The following is a 15,295-nucleotide window of genomic DNA, read 5'->3' as shown; positions in this document are numbered from 1 at the left end:
TAAGAGATGTTGGAGAATGTAAAACAAAAACAAAAACCCTAATTTGTTTTTTCTTAAAATTTTGCATTTTAATAAACAATTTTAATAGAACCAATTTTTCTCTTTGAACATAAAATATTTACACAGGGGGTTCAGAGTGCATGTGGTTAAAAAGGAAAAAAATGCATTCATTGTAAATGGCCAAATTCTACCCTCATTCTTGAGCATGCCTCTACCTTTGAAGTCACTGTCGCGTGTTTGTAGCAGAGGACAGAATTTGAGTTGAAGGATACAATACTGTGAGCTTTTGCAGCGACTGAAAAAATATCGCATTACCTTGTCTGCCAACAATCTCAAGGGTCTGGAAGTTTTAATGTCAACCAGTGCAAGTATTGTTATGATCAGTAGGAAATTCTTGAGATTTATTAACATGTAACACTGGTTCTCATGATGTAAAATAACCTGAAAGCACAGACCTATTAAAAACTCACATGGAAGTAGCTGCAGGATTTGTGATACTGATTTCTGCCGAGACTTGATTCTAGGTTATGAAAAGATAATTGTTTGGCATCTATCTCCATAACTTAACATTCATTGTATTATTCAGAGTTAATTAGAACTAGCAACCAGATCCTCTGCTAGTGTAAATTGATGTCACTCCATTGACTTCAATGGAGCTATGCATATTTACATCATCAGAAGAACCGGCCTGATATTCTTAAAGCTCATACGATCCTCTTTGTTCTATCACTCATGAGTAAGTATTTGAGAATAGATGTCATTCCAATGGGAAAGCAAGAAACCCGGATTTGTATTCAATGGGATTTTAACCTTAAAAACATTGTAATTCACTAAGACCCAGGTTCTCAAAGGTATTTAGGCACCTAACTCCTATTAAAACAATGAAAACAATGGGAGTTAGGTGCCTCTGAGGATTTGGGCTTTATTGCCTGATCTGCTGCCCACTAGTTATTCCAGTGGGCACCAGATTAGGTCTGTATGGTCTGTTGCTGTTCCTATTCAAATTAATGATAGCTTTGCCACTTGAATAAATCAGGCTCTTGCACAATATATTCAATCTATTCATGCAACGTAAACACCATTGTCCAGTCTTGTGTCATATCCCTTTGATCTTCCCCTGACTCAAGGCATTTACGTTATTAAGGCATTATTGTGCTTTGGGCATCATTGGTTAATTCTAACACTAAACGCATTAATAAATAAACCTGATGATGGAACACCTAAGAGGACTGAAAATATTGTCCCTTAAACTCTGAAATTTTGAAGCATCATATGCTCAGCCATAAGAAGAGAACGTGAACATTTGGGTAACAATTTACCAAGTTTCACACACTTTTGTAGCCTCCAGATTCACCTCCTCATTGCTATCAGAATATCCTTAGCTACTTAACTGGAAAAAGCAGACAAATGCTGCAGAGTCAGTGGCTGTTAGCATAAAACAAAGCCTTGTGTTGAGCAAGTACTTGTCTAATAAAATAATACACATTCTAAGTATGGGATTCCATTTTTGCTGGACGTATTAGTTGCTTATGGTTCCAGGAACTAAATACAACTCTATCCCATTAGGGCTGAAACCTTCAGTGTGGCAGCACGTTGCATTTGTAGCAAAACCATACCCTAAAGAACTCTCACCGAGCTGAGATGTGGGATGAATGCATCCAAAGGTTTTGCATTGTTTTCTTGGTAGTTTAGGTATATAAATGAATACCTGATTCAGCGAAAGGGCTCTACTCCACACTCAGAGAGGACAGGGCTTAAGTCATAACAGTAGCAAAACCATTCCATGGTGGGTGGTACATTGGTGGATGCAACCTGCTGCTCCTATCTTTGTGTTGCTTTGGGCTACAGGACCCACCAACCCCCATGCTGTTTGTACATCAACTGGCCACCCCTCTGACCTGCTTACCTCAGCTCCATGGTGTCCCTTCACAGCTCTCTTCTCCCTGGACAGCGGAAATATCCGTAGCTTTCCTGGGTACTGTAGAAGGCCTCATGAGTCCATCCACGGTGCCCCCTTCCCATAGGAAGCAGAGAGATATTTGCTTTAGGAACTGATGAAGCTAAACTAAACAGAGCCTTCTGAGTCCTCTACAGAGGTATAGCAAATTTTTAATCTGATTCACTTGGTTAATTGCGTATTTGTTTATCTATGCGGTTGTATTTCCCAAATTCAAGGGAAGTGAAATAAATATAGTTGAGGGAAAGTTTAAATAAGATCATCACTAACTCCTGTCTCGTTTCCACTGAAAAATACTGATTTCTATAGAATTCCATAGGCCGTGCTGTCACTCCTGTGGGATGGTGATCAGCATATGCTGGTGATGTACAAGCTTTGTCACACAGCTTTACTCTGGGCGTTGGCCAAAGCATGACAGCAAATGCTTGTACAAGCAATACTCCTTGATTTGCGTGACCATCCGCCATCCCGGCTTCCTTCCCTCACAAAGCCAGAATATTAGCAGGGGAGGGGCCCGGGGTCCATAAGAGTCTTTATGTCCACTGTATCATTTGGAATCTTATGGTTCATGCACATTTCATAAGGTCTCTGCTGCAGGCTGTACAGTGAAGAGCCTTGGGAAGGCATCATGTGTTACTCCCCCAATACGGTAATCCCACAGCAATCCTGGCATTGCATGGATCAAAGGGCACATGCCAGCTGGCTTCTCCCCTCCCTCTTCAGCAGTGTTCAGACGGGAGCTCGATTGTCACCTTCTTGTCACTTACAGTAGCATGACACAATTATGCTGAAGTGGATGAAACAAATGAATACTTCATATGGGGGTAACCATAGCTCCATGCTATGGCAGAAAATAAAATATTGCCTCCAGCCATTCTTTAAATGCAGCTGCTGTATTTATCTAAATTGAGCTAATTTTAGCCTCATTTCTGAAAAGCACCAGTCACTACAATTTTTACCTGCTGTATCTATGAAATGCCACAACGTGAGTGGTGTTATATGTTAGGGGGCTTATTCCTTCACCCACTTACTTCCCTGGTCCTTCTCGCATGAACAGAGAGCAACAGTACCCGAAGTCCAAAGGTGCAAACAATTCGATGTTTATTGGGGTGAACTTCCAGCAAACATGATTCCAGTTTTCTTCCTTAGTATCCTCCTTCCCAGCTCTGACACCACAGAGCCTTACACCTGTGTCCCTGTTCCCATTTCCCCTTTTAGCAAAACATGATTCCAATTTCCTTACCCCTGTTCCCTGTTCCGATTTCCCCTTTTAGCAAAACATGAGTCCAATTTCCTTACCTCATTCCCTATTCCCATTTCCCCCTTTAGCAAAACATGATTCCAATTTCCCCACCCCCATTCCCTGTTCCCATCTCCCCCACCCACACACCCACCCCCTCACTTCCTGATTGACTGCAGACTATATAGTAAAACTTGAGTTCTGCTTAGCTATACCTTAACCAATCATTTTCCTGAAATTTAACTAACCAATCCTAACATATTGTAACATGATTATGTAACCAATTATATCCCACCACCTTAATTAGTTTACAGCCAGCAAAATTAATTATACAGCAGACAGGAACAATCAGAGAACCAGACAGAGATTATACAGACAAACAATAGCAAAGTGGGAACTATAATGACAAAACAATACAGAAGTGAGGATTTCACATCCCAGCTATTGATAAGTGAGTTCTTGCCAGACAGGATGCTATCAAACTAAATTTCCTTTTACATCTTCTAGGCACTTCCCTTTCTCTGGAGGTGACAGGCATTATCAGGACAGGATTGTATTCCTAACAGCCCAATAGCACCTTCTTTCAATGTGACTAGTTTGGAATGTGAGGATGTGACCGGTCGCTTCCCAGCTTATGGCTGCCTCTGCTGCTTAGCCAAAGGCCTTAGCCTGAGAACAGGGCCTCAGACTGTCACAGTAAGAGAAGGCCCTTACACCAGCAGACAGTGATTTTGATTTTCTTTTATACCTCTATAACTAGCCAAGTGATAAGAATACACCTAAATTCTTAAAGTACAGGCCTTTGCAGACAGGCCTGAATATCTATATCCTAACATTATATGCAAATGAATTAGTAATAGGCACTAGGTTTGGGCCAGATATGGGCCCCGATTCAGGGAAGCACTAACCACATGCTTAACTTTAAGCATGTACTTAATTCCATTGAAGTCAATAGGAATCAAGTATATTCTCCAGTATCTTCCTGAATTAGGGGTATCCATACTGCAGGCAAGGGCTACCCAAGCTTCCCCAAACAACTCTTCCAAAAATACTTCCACTCTGAACTGCCATACCTTTACTATTCCAGTCCTGGAACCCTCTTGGCTAAGTTTCAGACGTGCCAAATTGTATGGTAGTTTTGTGATACAGATCAATGCTCACTAAAGATTTCAAGATTAAGGACAAAGGATTTATTCTTAGTTTTTCAGGCTATAGCACTGGTCACTGAAACCTCTGTCCCTCTTATAACCAGTTTATCCACCACTAAACAAATCAGTTCATTTATAATATAGATATGTATTATTTTATGTCAAAATATGTATAAGGGTTTTATGGCCGTTATGAACAAAGGAAATACAGTCAAAATGAAAACTATTTTTGTAAAGTAAAAGTACAGCACTCAGACAGAATTAAGTGTTCTCATATGAATTTATTTAACAATGTTTAATTTTTTTTAAATATAGATTTAACACATTTTTAAAAGTACATATACAATATAGTTCATTTAAATTTACAGACAGAGAAAACCCTCTGCTGTATAGTACCATATACATGAACACCCTCATTAATCCATATACTTAAGGTAACATAACATTTATTGTGCAAAGGTCCAAATGTGAAAAATCTAAGACTGTACAGTCAGATTTGCAGAACTAATCAGTCTCATCAATTAGTCAAAGCTTAGATTCAAGACTATAGAAGACAGAGAAAATTAAAACCCTTTTAATATGCAATGTATGCTATGATTTCGACATTGCTATTTATACTTGTACCTCCAAAATGTGTACTTTTTAACCATAAGAATTGTTACTACTATAAGTAGCCCCAATAGTAATTGAACAGAATCTTATTTTTACTCTTAACAAGTGCATTGTGATCCTATTTAAAATAGATAAAAATGTATTTGGATGATTTAAAATCTGTTCATTAAGAATGCCAGTAATTGGACAAGATTGGGATCTCTAATATTTGCAGCGATCCTTAATTCAGATGCAGCTGATCTACTGTACAAGTTTCATATTTTTGAGGATGGAAGAGTAATATTATGTTAGAAAAGTGCCAAACAGCATTAGTTCGGTGTACTACCATGCTACGAAATGTACCATGCAATTCCAATGACAGTCATACAGTAGCTCAGCAATTCCTTTGTACAAAAATGGTCACTGGAAAATAAAAATGAGGTTTTATATAACTTTACACCATAACTCAGAATTCATGGCTCACAAATCAAATTCACATCAAAAGGATCCCTCATTAATCCAGAGTATAAAACATTTCAATCCAATGAGACAGTGTGTAAATTCAATATTGCATGCATATCACTAACCCTGTTTTCAATGCAATTAGAATTATCTTTATACAGCCCTGTTTAAAAGTCAAACCACCTGTACATATGTATTACAAAAAGAAAAACTAGACAAACAAAATAAATTATGAAACATTTTAATATTTTTTTCCCCAAAATTCACAAGGTAAGTTATCAGTAAAGATGCTGACAAGTACAGTCTTATAAGAAGAACATCTGTAGTGCAAATGTGGACATTTAACTTATAGTTATGGCACACGTTCCAAAAGGACAATACATTACATGTAAACTTCAACACTTGCTAGATACAGGTGTTACCCCTGGAACACTTTGGAACTTGAAGTGATTCTTGACAACCCTGAGTTGTCAGTCAGTGGGCCTGATCCCCAGGCCATTGAAATCAACAGGAGTCATTCTATTGACTACAATGGGCTTTGAATCAGCTATTCAGTGCAAAAGGAAGTTCTTTAGCATTATTGCATCATCATCATATGACCCAGCCAGAAGATGATCTTATTGTCCATTACATTCACATAGCTGCAATATATCTAAACCCATTCCATAAAATGAATTTAACTAGAAAATGTGGCTTTTTTATTTTTTTGGTTTACTAAAACTGAACGCTTTCATTTGCAATCAAGCGCAACAAATAAATAGGTAAAGCTTTCAACCTGTCGACTCAATTTCAGGCATCTAAATGAAGTGTCAGGACACTGTCGATTTACTTCTCTGATGAACTTAATGGATGTCATGGAAAAACAGCAGGCAAAAATAAAATACAGTGCTTTCCATAGGGGAAAAAGAATGAAATAGCCAATAATGTCTTCCTTTATGACTGTGACAAACTGTTTATGACTGTGACAAACTGCAGTCCCGGTCCGTGCAGATGAAGCTGTGAAATTCTGTGACTGTGATGAACAGTACAGGGTAACTCCAGCTATTGTGTGGTTTCTTTGTAACACCTAGTGCAAAGTCTCCAAAGGAGCATCAAAAATAGGGGGCTACTAGTTCACCTGTAACTCAGGGGGAACTAAACTTGCTTGTGTTACACAGGGCAGCATCTATAAAGTAATGAAGAATGAGAACATTAGAGCATCTTATTCGAAGAATACACTGGTTCTTGTAATAATGTAACAATGCCTCAAAACTGTGGTCTTCACTAAAAGCAAACTCCCACTAGCTTGAGTGGGAGTCTTGTCCAAGCAAAGACCCCAGAATTTGACTTAATTCAGTAATCTGCCCGTTAACTACCACAACCAGTTGGATAGTATCATCTCTGCATTTATTTTGCTGTGACGCTCGAATGTTCTTTACGTAGTAACAAAAGATCTACTGCATGAAGCGGATGAGAATATCCACTTGTAAAAAAGTGAAGTCTGCTTTCTGTTTCAAAGGCAAAAAATCAACATGGGGTTTAATGGACCCTGCATAAACAATTCTGCTTGCATAAATGACAAAGCCTGTGACTGAAGTCATTAAAGTGCGTACGAGTGCAAACTGCTTCATTATATTTGCAAAACTGCAAGTGAGATTTTAAATTGAATTATTTACAGTGTACTTGTTAATGTTAGCAAAGATGCCCATGTAAGCTTGCGAGAGCTCAACGTTAAACAAAAGTACAGTACTGTCTCAAAGCAAGTGATCTGCTGTCATTGATATTCCCCCAGACTGCCACACATGGGTCTAACCCAAGTCCATTGAAGTCAACAAAAAGACTCCCACTGACTCCAATAAGCACTGGACCAAGCCAAGAATACATACTGATAGGCCACGATGGTCCATTATGTGTTACGGATTTCAGCAGAACAAGAGGGCAAATTAATGTCCAGAGCTTCACTGTCATATGAGAGCACACTTCGTTGGATGCATCATGCACCCGGGGGAACTGAAGGGGTTAATTAGGTACTTAGGGCAATATCACTAATCAAAATCATGAACACACTTGGTGTTAATAATATGCTATTTAAGCAAATGTAAAAGAAACTACAGCCCTGGATCCTGCAAAGAGCTCTTAGGGACAGACGTTGTGGATCCTCATTAAAATAAATGGGGGTGCACCCATGCAGAGCTCATTGCAGCGTGAGATCTAACAGTGGAAAGAAGTCTCTTGACTTGTTGCTCTTTAGTTTTTTTAGGGTCTAGTTTTTAGATAGGACTCTGCCCAGGTTCTCATTTTGCTGGCACAGTTTTATGCCCACAAAAAATTTCACCATTAACGAATCGCTGGTATACCTGCTAGAACTTAAAACATCTCATTGCCTGATCTCTGGGCCCAAACAGGAGGTAATGAAACTAGATGTCTAAGGCTTTGTCCACATGGGAAATTTTTACCAGTTATAACAGAATAGTTACACTGGTACAGGACACTTTTGTTCCAAATCCACGGTTTGAGACCACCAATGAAATGTCAAGCTCCTAAGGTACAAGAGTTTGATTAATGGCTCCAAGGATGAAGACCTACTCTCTGCCCTTTGCTTTTGTTAACAACTAAATATGTTCACCACATTACGGAGTGTGTGATTTCCACCATAAAATACTCAATGCTTGGGCACCCAAGAAATTTCTCTCTTCATCTGTTATATCACATCCCCATGTAATTTGTTATTTCCCTTTTTAGTCAATGATTATGCATTGATAATCAAAAATCTATAAGTGCAATCTTATTGAGCATACAAATCTGTTTTTAAATAGTCCATTTTACATTATTTTTGAGCTATCAAAAATGTTTCCTATGTATTGGAAGGGGAGGAAACACGCTTCGAAAGCACGCAGGGTTGACCTAATTCTGCTTCCACTGCATTCAATGGAAGTGTTACCACCGACTTCAATGGAAGCTGAGTTAGGCCTACACAGAAGACTATTGACAATCTCTCATCCTTTGTCTATTTTCTCCTTTGAATATATACAAACACATCATGGGTGCAGCCGTGCTTCCTTACTCATGGAGGGCCTGGTTCTGATCTCACCAACATCAGTGTCAATCAAGAGAGACCCCAGTAGAGCTACACTGGTGTGAGAACAGTGTATGTTAAAAGGAAATCAGACCTGCAGCCTCCTGGGAGACAACTGGATATATTTATTTTCACACACAGGCCTCAAACTAGCAAGGAGGTCCTCACAGATAGGACCCCTACAGCAACACACAGCCCCTGTTCACTTCAGTAGTGCTCCATACAGGCAGCAGGGTCTCCACCTTTTTGGAACTATTTCGGGATCAGGGATGGGATTTTTCAGAAGCACCTAGAGGAGTTAGGAACCCAGCTCCCATTGACTTTCACTCACTTGGCACTTCTCAAAATCCTACCTCTGGGTCTTGCATTGCATCTGACAATGTAGGTGTCCCTAAGCAACAGAAGAGCATGTGATTTTGATATGAAAGACTTCTGTTACATACACCGGCAGTTAGAATCAGATCTAACTCTATCTTGTTTCCTGCTATTTAAAGGGACCTAACTTTAAAATAATATTAATATTTAAAAAAACTATTATTACATATAATAAAAATAGAGAATGTTCTTTATTTCCCCCTTTTTCTTATTTGGAAAGCCGGGAGATGACATGCCAGGAGATGGATGCAAGATTCACAGAACTTACATGATCTTTGGCATATTAGCTACAAGTGAGATTTTCAGAGAATATGTTATCTGATGGTCCATTGTGGAATAGTAGTTTGGATTATCAACTGACCTTCTAGCACACATAGAAATAGTCTTCAGATCCTTAGTGAGGAAAGTTTTTATGTGACCACGTAATATCTGATAGCTAGAACAAGGCACCTTAATGCAAAAGCACATGCTTAAGTCTAAGGGGAAGCTCGTGCTTGAATGCTGGTATTTTATGGACATGTCTATCTAGAAACCCCTTTCACCATGACAGCTGCACATTAACACCTGCAGTACAGAGTGCTTTGCTGCCCTTTAACGCATCCAGAAATCCACAGACAACTGGCAAATCCCCCCATGGATTTCCACAATGGTAGAACGTATCCCTCAGGAATTAAAGTGACTTCCCAAAAGCAGGCAAGGGCTTGCTTCAGAAATTATGGAGAGTTACAGAGCTGTACCAAACTCTAGTTCACGAGAGGGAAGGATTAGTCTTCCGAACAGCCCCCCAGGCTAGTAACTGATTTTCCCAAATCTTCTATTTTATATCTAGGTAAGGCTTGTAAAGTACTTAATAAAGCTTTCTCCATCTTTGTCTGGGATATAGAAAGACTGGGCTTGAAATATCTGCTTTACCTTGCACTACAGACAGGTTACAGGTCTGGCATTTACTATTGTTATGTAAAGGAATGAAAAGAACCTGGTGACCACTGGATTAGTCTGGCTATTGGAAGCTCCCTTTTGAGTATAGTCTCTCTCTATTTGCTGGGTCTGGCATATTTAAAGTGGATGCCATAACCAGTACCGGTCCACAGCATAGTGGGTTATTCGCCAAATACAGTATTGGTTGGTCTGTACTTGGGAAGAAATGTCCCATAACTTCATTAGCCTATAAAGTGTTTTGAAGAAAAAAAAATCCCCTTTCTTCCAGTGGGCACTGTGCATTTGTTGGGATCCTTGTGGTCATGATACTGTCAAGATCCAGATTCCTTAATGGAGGACAGCACCATCTGCCCAGGAGTTGGAAAACTAGGACAAGGCAGGAGCTCAAGGGAAACAAGTGGGACCTACACAACAAAGAACCCATATATAGAGGGCTGTCTCTTAGGAGAAACATCTCCCCACTCCCTAAGCGAGTGATACAAATGTAAGTTCTCTTGTTTTGCTTATTTTGCAGTGGGATCCATGTTTAAAACAACCAGCCTGAGGCCCTTTATAAAAGAGCCTCACTTTGCATTGGTCCTCTAAATAAATAACCAGGCCCAGACAGAACTTGGAAAGGTTCTGGCCCAATTTTTTCCTTTTAGATGGCGTTTTAGTTTGCTTGTCTTTTAATCTCTTACTGAATCTGGAGCGAGGCTGCCAGGGTGAATCTTGATGTTGAAGTCTGGGAGGAGCTTTGGGATAGCACTAAGAAGATCCCTACCGATAATTCCAAGATGGAATTTTAAGGCATAAAACCTTTCTTTTCTCATTCAGTTTTAAATGTTCCTGAGCATGATTTTGCACTGAAATTGTAACTTCTCAGACTCTCCCACGGTTTGAGCATGAAACTCTGGGCTACGTTATACTACACAGTTAAGTCAGCTTAACTCCTCTGCTCATGCCTGTGAAACATTTCAAGCCCCGTGTGATGTAATTAAACCGACCTCAGCCCTGATGTAGACACCACTAGACCAAAGCAAGAATTTTTCCGTCACCCTAGCTACCACGCTCTTGCAGACCCCTAAAAATTTCAAATGGAGGCGTGGACCCCTTTGGAAATCTTAGGCATAGTCTGCGGACCCCGGGGGTCTGCAGATCCCTGGTTGAAAGCCACTGTATTACAGCAATGGAAGAACCTCTCCTGTCGCTATAGCAAGTGTCTATACTGCAGTGCTACAGCAGGGCAGCTGCAGTGACGCCACTGTCGCGTTTTTAGTGTCGACGTCCCCTCTGTGCTTTCATCTGTATTTTGCTTACAGATTCTGAGTCAATTGCAATTTGAACCCAAGCAAAATGCTGCATTTCACAAAGCTCTGAAAGATGACACCACAAGGTTTTACGTTTATTGTACCTCAATGACTCCAGCTCAAATTTACTCTGCTTATAAAGGAAAAGATGTTTCTACAGAGAGCTCTGGAAGTTCAATTTGGGTTCTGAGAGGCAAGCTGTGCTGTTTCCTATCATTATACCAGATTCTGCGGCCAAATTCTGCTCTCAGTTACTCCAAGGTAACCTCATCGTCTTCATAACCTGCTGTCATTGCAGACGTTTAACCCAGAGCAGTAACTGGCCTTGCAAAACTGAAGCTATTGTATACTGCCTGGAAAATGCAACAAACAGGATATAATCCAGCTCGCTTTCCTACAATAGCATTGGCTCCTCAGCACTAGCAAGAATTAAGAAAGTAGAGAAATATTGATATTTCTTTCTCAGGGCAGCAGATATGGCCAAATGCACGCAAGGAACAGAGCTGTTGAGAATGAAGATACCTTTGTCATATCACATTTCAGAGAACAACTGCTTAGCAAGTATAAAGATACGACATCACTGAAAATCACCGTCTAGAAACCAGTTCACTCCAATGAAGATTTTTATATTATGGCCAAATTTTTTCAAACTTTACTGCCTAAATTAGGCACCTAACTCCATATTTAGGCAGCTCTGTGGTCTGATTTTCAGAGCTATTGAGCCCTGAAACTTCCCCTGAAATGAACAGAAAATGCATAAATGGCATATATGACCTTAGCTCTGCCCACTTTTTGCTATGCTTTATGAGGCACTCTTAAAATGGCCTGAGGACAGACTATTTCTCCAACACCACCACATATTTTTTTCTCTACAACTCTTAGAAACCTTTGGCCAGCTTAGGAGACTGCAGCTGTCCCATAAGCCAAATAGTTTAGCTGCCCCAGGACAGTTGGCAGGTACAGTTTTGCATGGTGCGTGCCCAGTGCAACCGTCATCTAATTTGCAAAGTGCATTGAGGAATTTTGCAAGCTAACAAAAATCGTTGAACTTCTAGAATAAATTATGATTTGGGGAAATTCATGGGTTTTGCTGAAAACAAACCTAAAGTATCCAGTGATTTCTTGTCCCACATCAAACATCTGCCTTCTGTGTGCCAACTCCTATTCCTTTAGTAATCTTCCCTGTCACAGAACTTTTCATTGTGCTAATACTTTGGGCACACACGAGTTCATTTGCTTAACAACAGGAAGCCAGATACTTGAGCTTAAACATGCAGGAAAATATCCTAAAAAATTGGCTGAAGTGCAAGTAAGATCAGAATCAGATCTAGAATCTCTAAATTGACAGGAAATACAGAAGTATATAGAAGAGAAAAAATTAACTTTTAGGGAGAACAAATAAATTGTCCGAATTGTCATCAGACAACCCCTGAGAACTCATTAGCAAAGCTTCTTGGTGGCCACAAGAAACTCAGATTTCAACACTATCTTTCTGTGTTGTTTCTCTTAATTTTTACTCAGACCCCTTTGTCTGCACAACAAAATTAAGTTGACCTATGTTAGGCTGACATACAGCTACTGCAGTAATTACTGAGGTTTTTCATGTCCACACCACCTTCCGTCTGCTGGTGGTGTGGATCCTCACCAGGAGCACTTGCACTGACTTAAGTGGGGCAGTCTGCCCCATGTGGGGCTCAGACCTGAAGCCCAGCCAGCCTGGGCCAGATAGCCAACAGGCGATGTAAGTAACAAGCGTCTATGCTGACACTGTCACCCTAACTACGTCAACCTAAGTGCTACGCCTCTCATGGAGGTGTAATTATTAAGTCAGCGTAGTGGGCAACTTACATCGGTGAGAGCTGCATTGTAGTGCAGACGCTTACAGAGTTAGGGTGACGTAAGCTGCCTTACATCAACTCTGTAGTGTAGATCAGGCCTCAGTCTTTAAGTGACTTTCAGTCTGAGCTGAGAACAGCAGTTCTCTATGATTTTTAGAGACTATTAGCACAACCCCTATAAAAATAGCCATTGTGCAAAGCCCTGCACCACAGCCATCCTGCTCCAGGCAGCATCTGTGGCTCGTGGAGCCCAGAGAATCTTTTTGATGCACAATACAGTCCCAGAGAAACTGAGTTACGCTAACCAAGAGTTCTGATAAAATCAGGATGCACTGGTTGAGGGTTTGTAAACATTCGTTATACATTATGATGAAATCTGATTAATACAAACTAGGTCATTGTTAAACCAGCCCTAGCTAACCCAGATGTGATCATCAGAACACCTGAAATCTAAGTAATGTAGCAAATTAACACAAGGGAAAAAGTACCATAATATTTAGCACTGATGTTGGGGTCGGTGGGAGATTGGAAAATGTCAACATTTCTTGACTATATCCAATTGAAAAGGTTGAAATTATGACAAAACTCATCAACATTTTTAATTTCAATAAAAAGGGTCAACGTTTTCAATGAAATTTTCTGCTAATATTTTTACAGCTGTTCGAAAGCTTTTACATTTTCTATGAAAAACAGTTAAAAAAAACCCTGGATAAATTTGTGTGAAAATGTTCCCCTTTTTTTTTTTTAAAAAGCAAATCTGCTTATAACCCTCAGTAACATATGGCCAACACTGCAACATGTTAAGACGACGTTAAACCTGGGTGGTAAGCTAAAATGTGAGGAACGCCAAGTGGTTGTAAAAGTGTTTTCTTGTATCATCTGTCTCCCCTCTAGGTCTGGCTTTATACCAAGAATGATCATGGGGGAAAATACATTTTAGAATCTTGGAGTCTTTCACAGAAACCCAGTCTATTGTCAATAAACTTTAACCAGTGAGCCAGCAGTCAGCTGTGAATAAAACGGTGAGGCCTATCAAAGCTGCATATGGGCTGGTCCAAAGTCCAATGAAGTAAATGGAAAGACTCCCTTCAAAGGATTTTGTATCAGGCATAAATATCTTTTTAAAGAGTGATACGATTTTGCCTGGGTGATATTATACTCACACAGGGGACCAAACTTGCAGCAATGTGTAGACAAAACAGCCATAGAAATCCCTTAATGGCTGTACTCCATCCCTTCGCCCATCATACAGTACCAAGTGCTCTTGCAACATCTACATTTTTAAATATTTGGCGTTATTTTGCCAGTGCCTTAGTCTTCAAAATCACAACAAATTCTTAAAATGTCAACAAAACAGAGCAGCAGCTTCACGTACTACTTTTGCAAGCTTTTCGGAGTAATTGCTTTCATATTATTCATTTCTTTTTTCTCTTGAGTTTTACATAGCCAAATTTGAGACACAAAATATAATGCAAGCCATGGTTTATAAAAATCTGATTCCAGTTCTGAAACTATTTCCTATATGTTTATTGTATGATACCTGCGACTTTGGCATTCCGAAACCTACAGTCGCCGATTACTATCTGCAAACTGTTGACAGGAATCCAGCCCTCTTTCCTTCTGTTCAGGTTTTTCACCAACCTTTGAATGATAAATGTATTAGTGGAAAACATGGGCAGCTTTAGACCCATTACACACAATGTTCATCATTAATTTTGAAAAGTTACAGAACACAGACAATACATTCAAATCAGTGGCCTTGGTTCAGCAAAGCAAGTCAATGGGACTTAAGCACGTCCTTAAAGTACTTTGCTGAATTAGGATTTGGGTGTCTAAAGTAAAGCACCCACCATCAGTATTTACGCACCATTGAACTCAATGGGCCTAATCAAACATTTATAGGATTGAGGCAACAAGCATTAGGCACCTGTATTTGAAAATTTGGATCTTAATATTTCCATGTCTGTCAAATCCTTTATTTAATAATGTGTCAAAATATGACATCTTGATCAGCTGATCTGCGTTTAGATGGTCTCATTCATGTTTGGAAATTCACTACACAATAAATTAAACCTATTCTGTGCTAACAATAGGTAACAGTTTTTCCATTCATTCCTCCTCATGATTCCCCTGTGAGATCGGTAAGAGAGCTTAGGCCACAGAGAGATGCAGAGTCTAAGGCCACAGAGAGATGCAGCGTCAGAGTCAGGACGAGAACTTGCATCCTTTGTTCCCAAGCTCCCGTCCTTTGTTCAGACTATGTCTCTATCATTTAGCCTTGCATGTCACAGTCATTCCTGAGCAGTGCAGCATCATTTAGTCCAAAGCATACTTGGCATTTTTACCATTTTTCTCCTCATGTCTAATACTACATATCCAGCTGTAACTGACCCATGGTCTC

General features: G+C 39.8%; 1 protein-coding gene across 11 annotated transcripts in view; it reads right to left on the bottom strand.

The window, feature by feature from the left end:
- Positions 1–4,990: 4,990 nt before the first annotated feature.
- MCF2 (MCF.2 cell line derived transforming sequence) overlaps positions 4,991–15,295 on the bottom strand; it is a 96,115-nt gene continuing 85,810 nt past the window's right edge. For 5 of the 11 annotated variants that reach the window (XM_043522658.1, XM_043522659.1, XM_043522666.1 and 2 more), the window contains 2 exons: positions 14,435–14,535; positions 4,991–6,885 (listed from right to left, as the gene is read on the bottom strand). In XM_043522658.1, coding sequence (XP_043378593.1) covers positions 6,785–6,885; positions 14,435–14,535 — 202 coding nt within the window. In that variant the 3' untranslated portion in view covers positions 4,991–6,784. The remainder of the gene's footprint in view (positions 6,886–14,434; positions 14,536–15,295) is intronic. The other 6 variants (XM_043522660.1, XM_037909078.2, XM_043522667.1 and 3 more) reach the window with 3 other exon arrangements.

The sequence above is a fragment of the Chelonia mydas genome, chromosome 9 (genome assembly GCF_015237465.2).
Source record: "Chelonia mydas isolate rCheMyd1 chromosome 9, rCheMyd1.pri.v2, whole genome shotgun sequence".
Taxonomy (NCBI): domain Eukaryota; kingdom Metazoa; phylum Chordata; order Testudines; family Cheloniidae; genus Chelonia; species Chelonia mydas.
The sequence above is the reverse complement of the archived record's forward strand: the minus strand, read 5'-3'. Positions and strand labels throughout refer to the sequence as shown.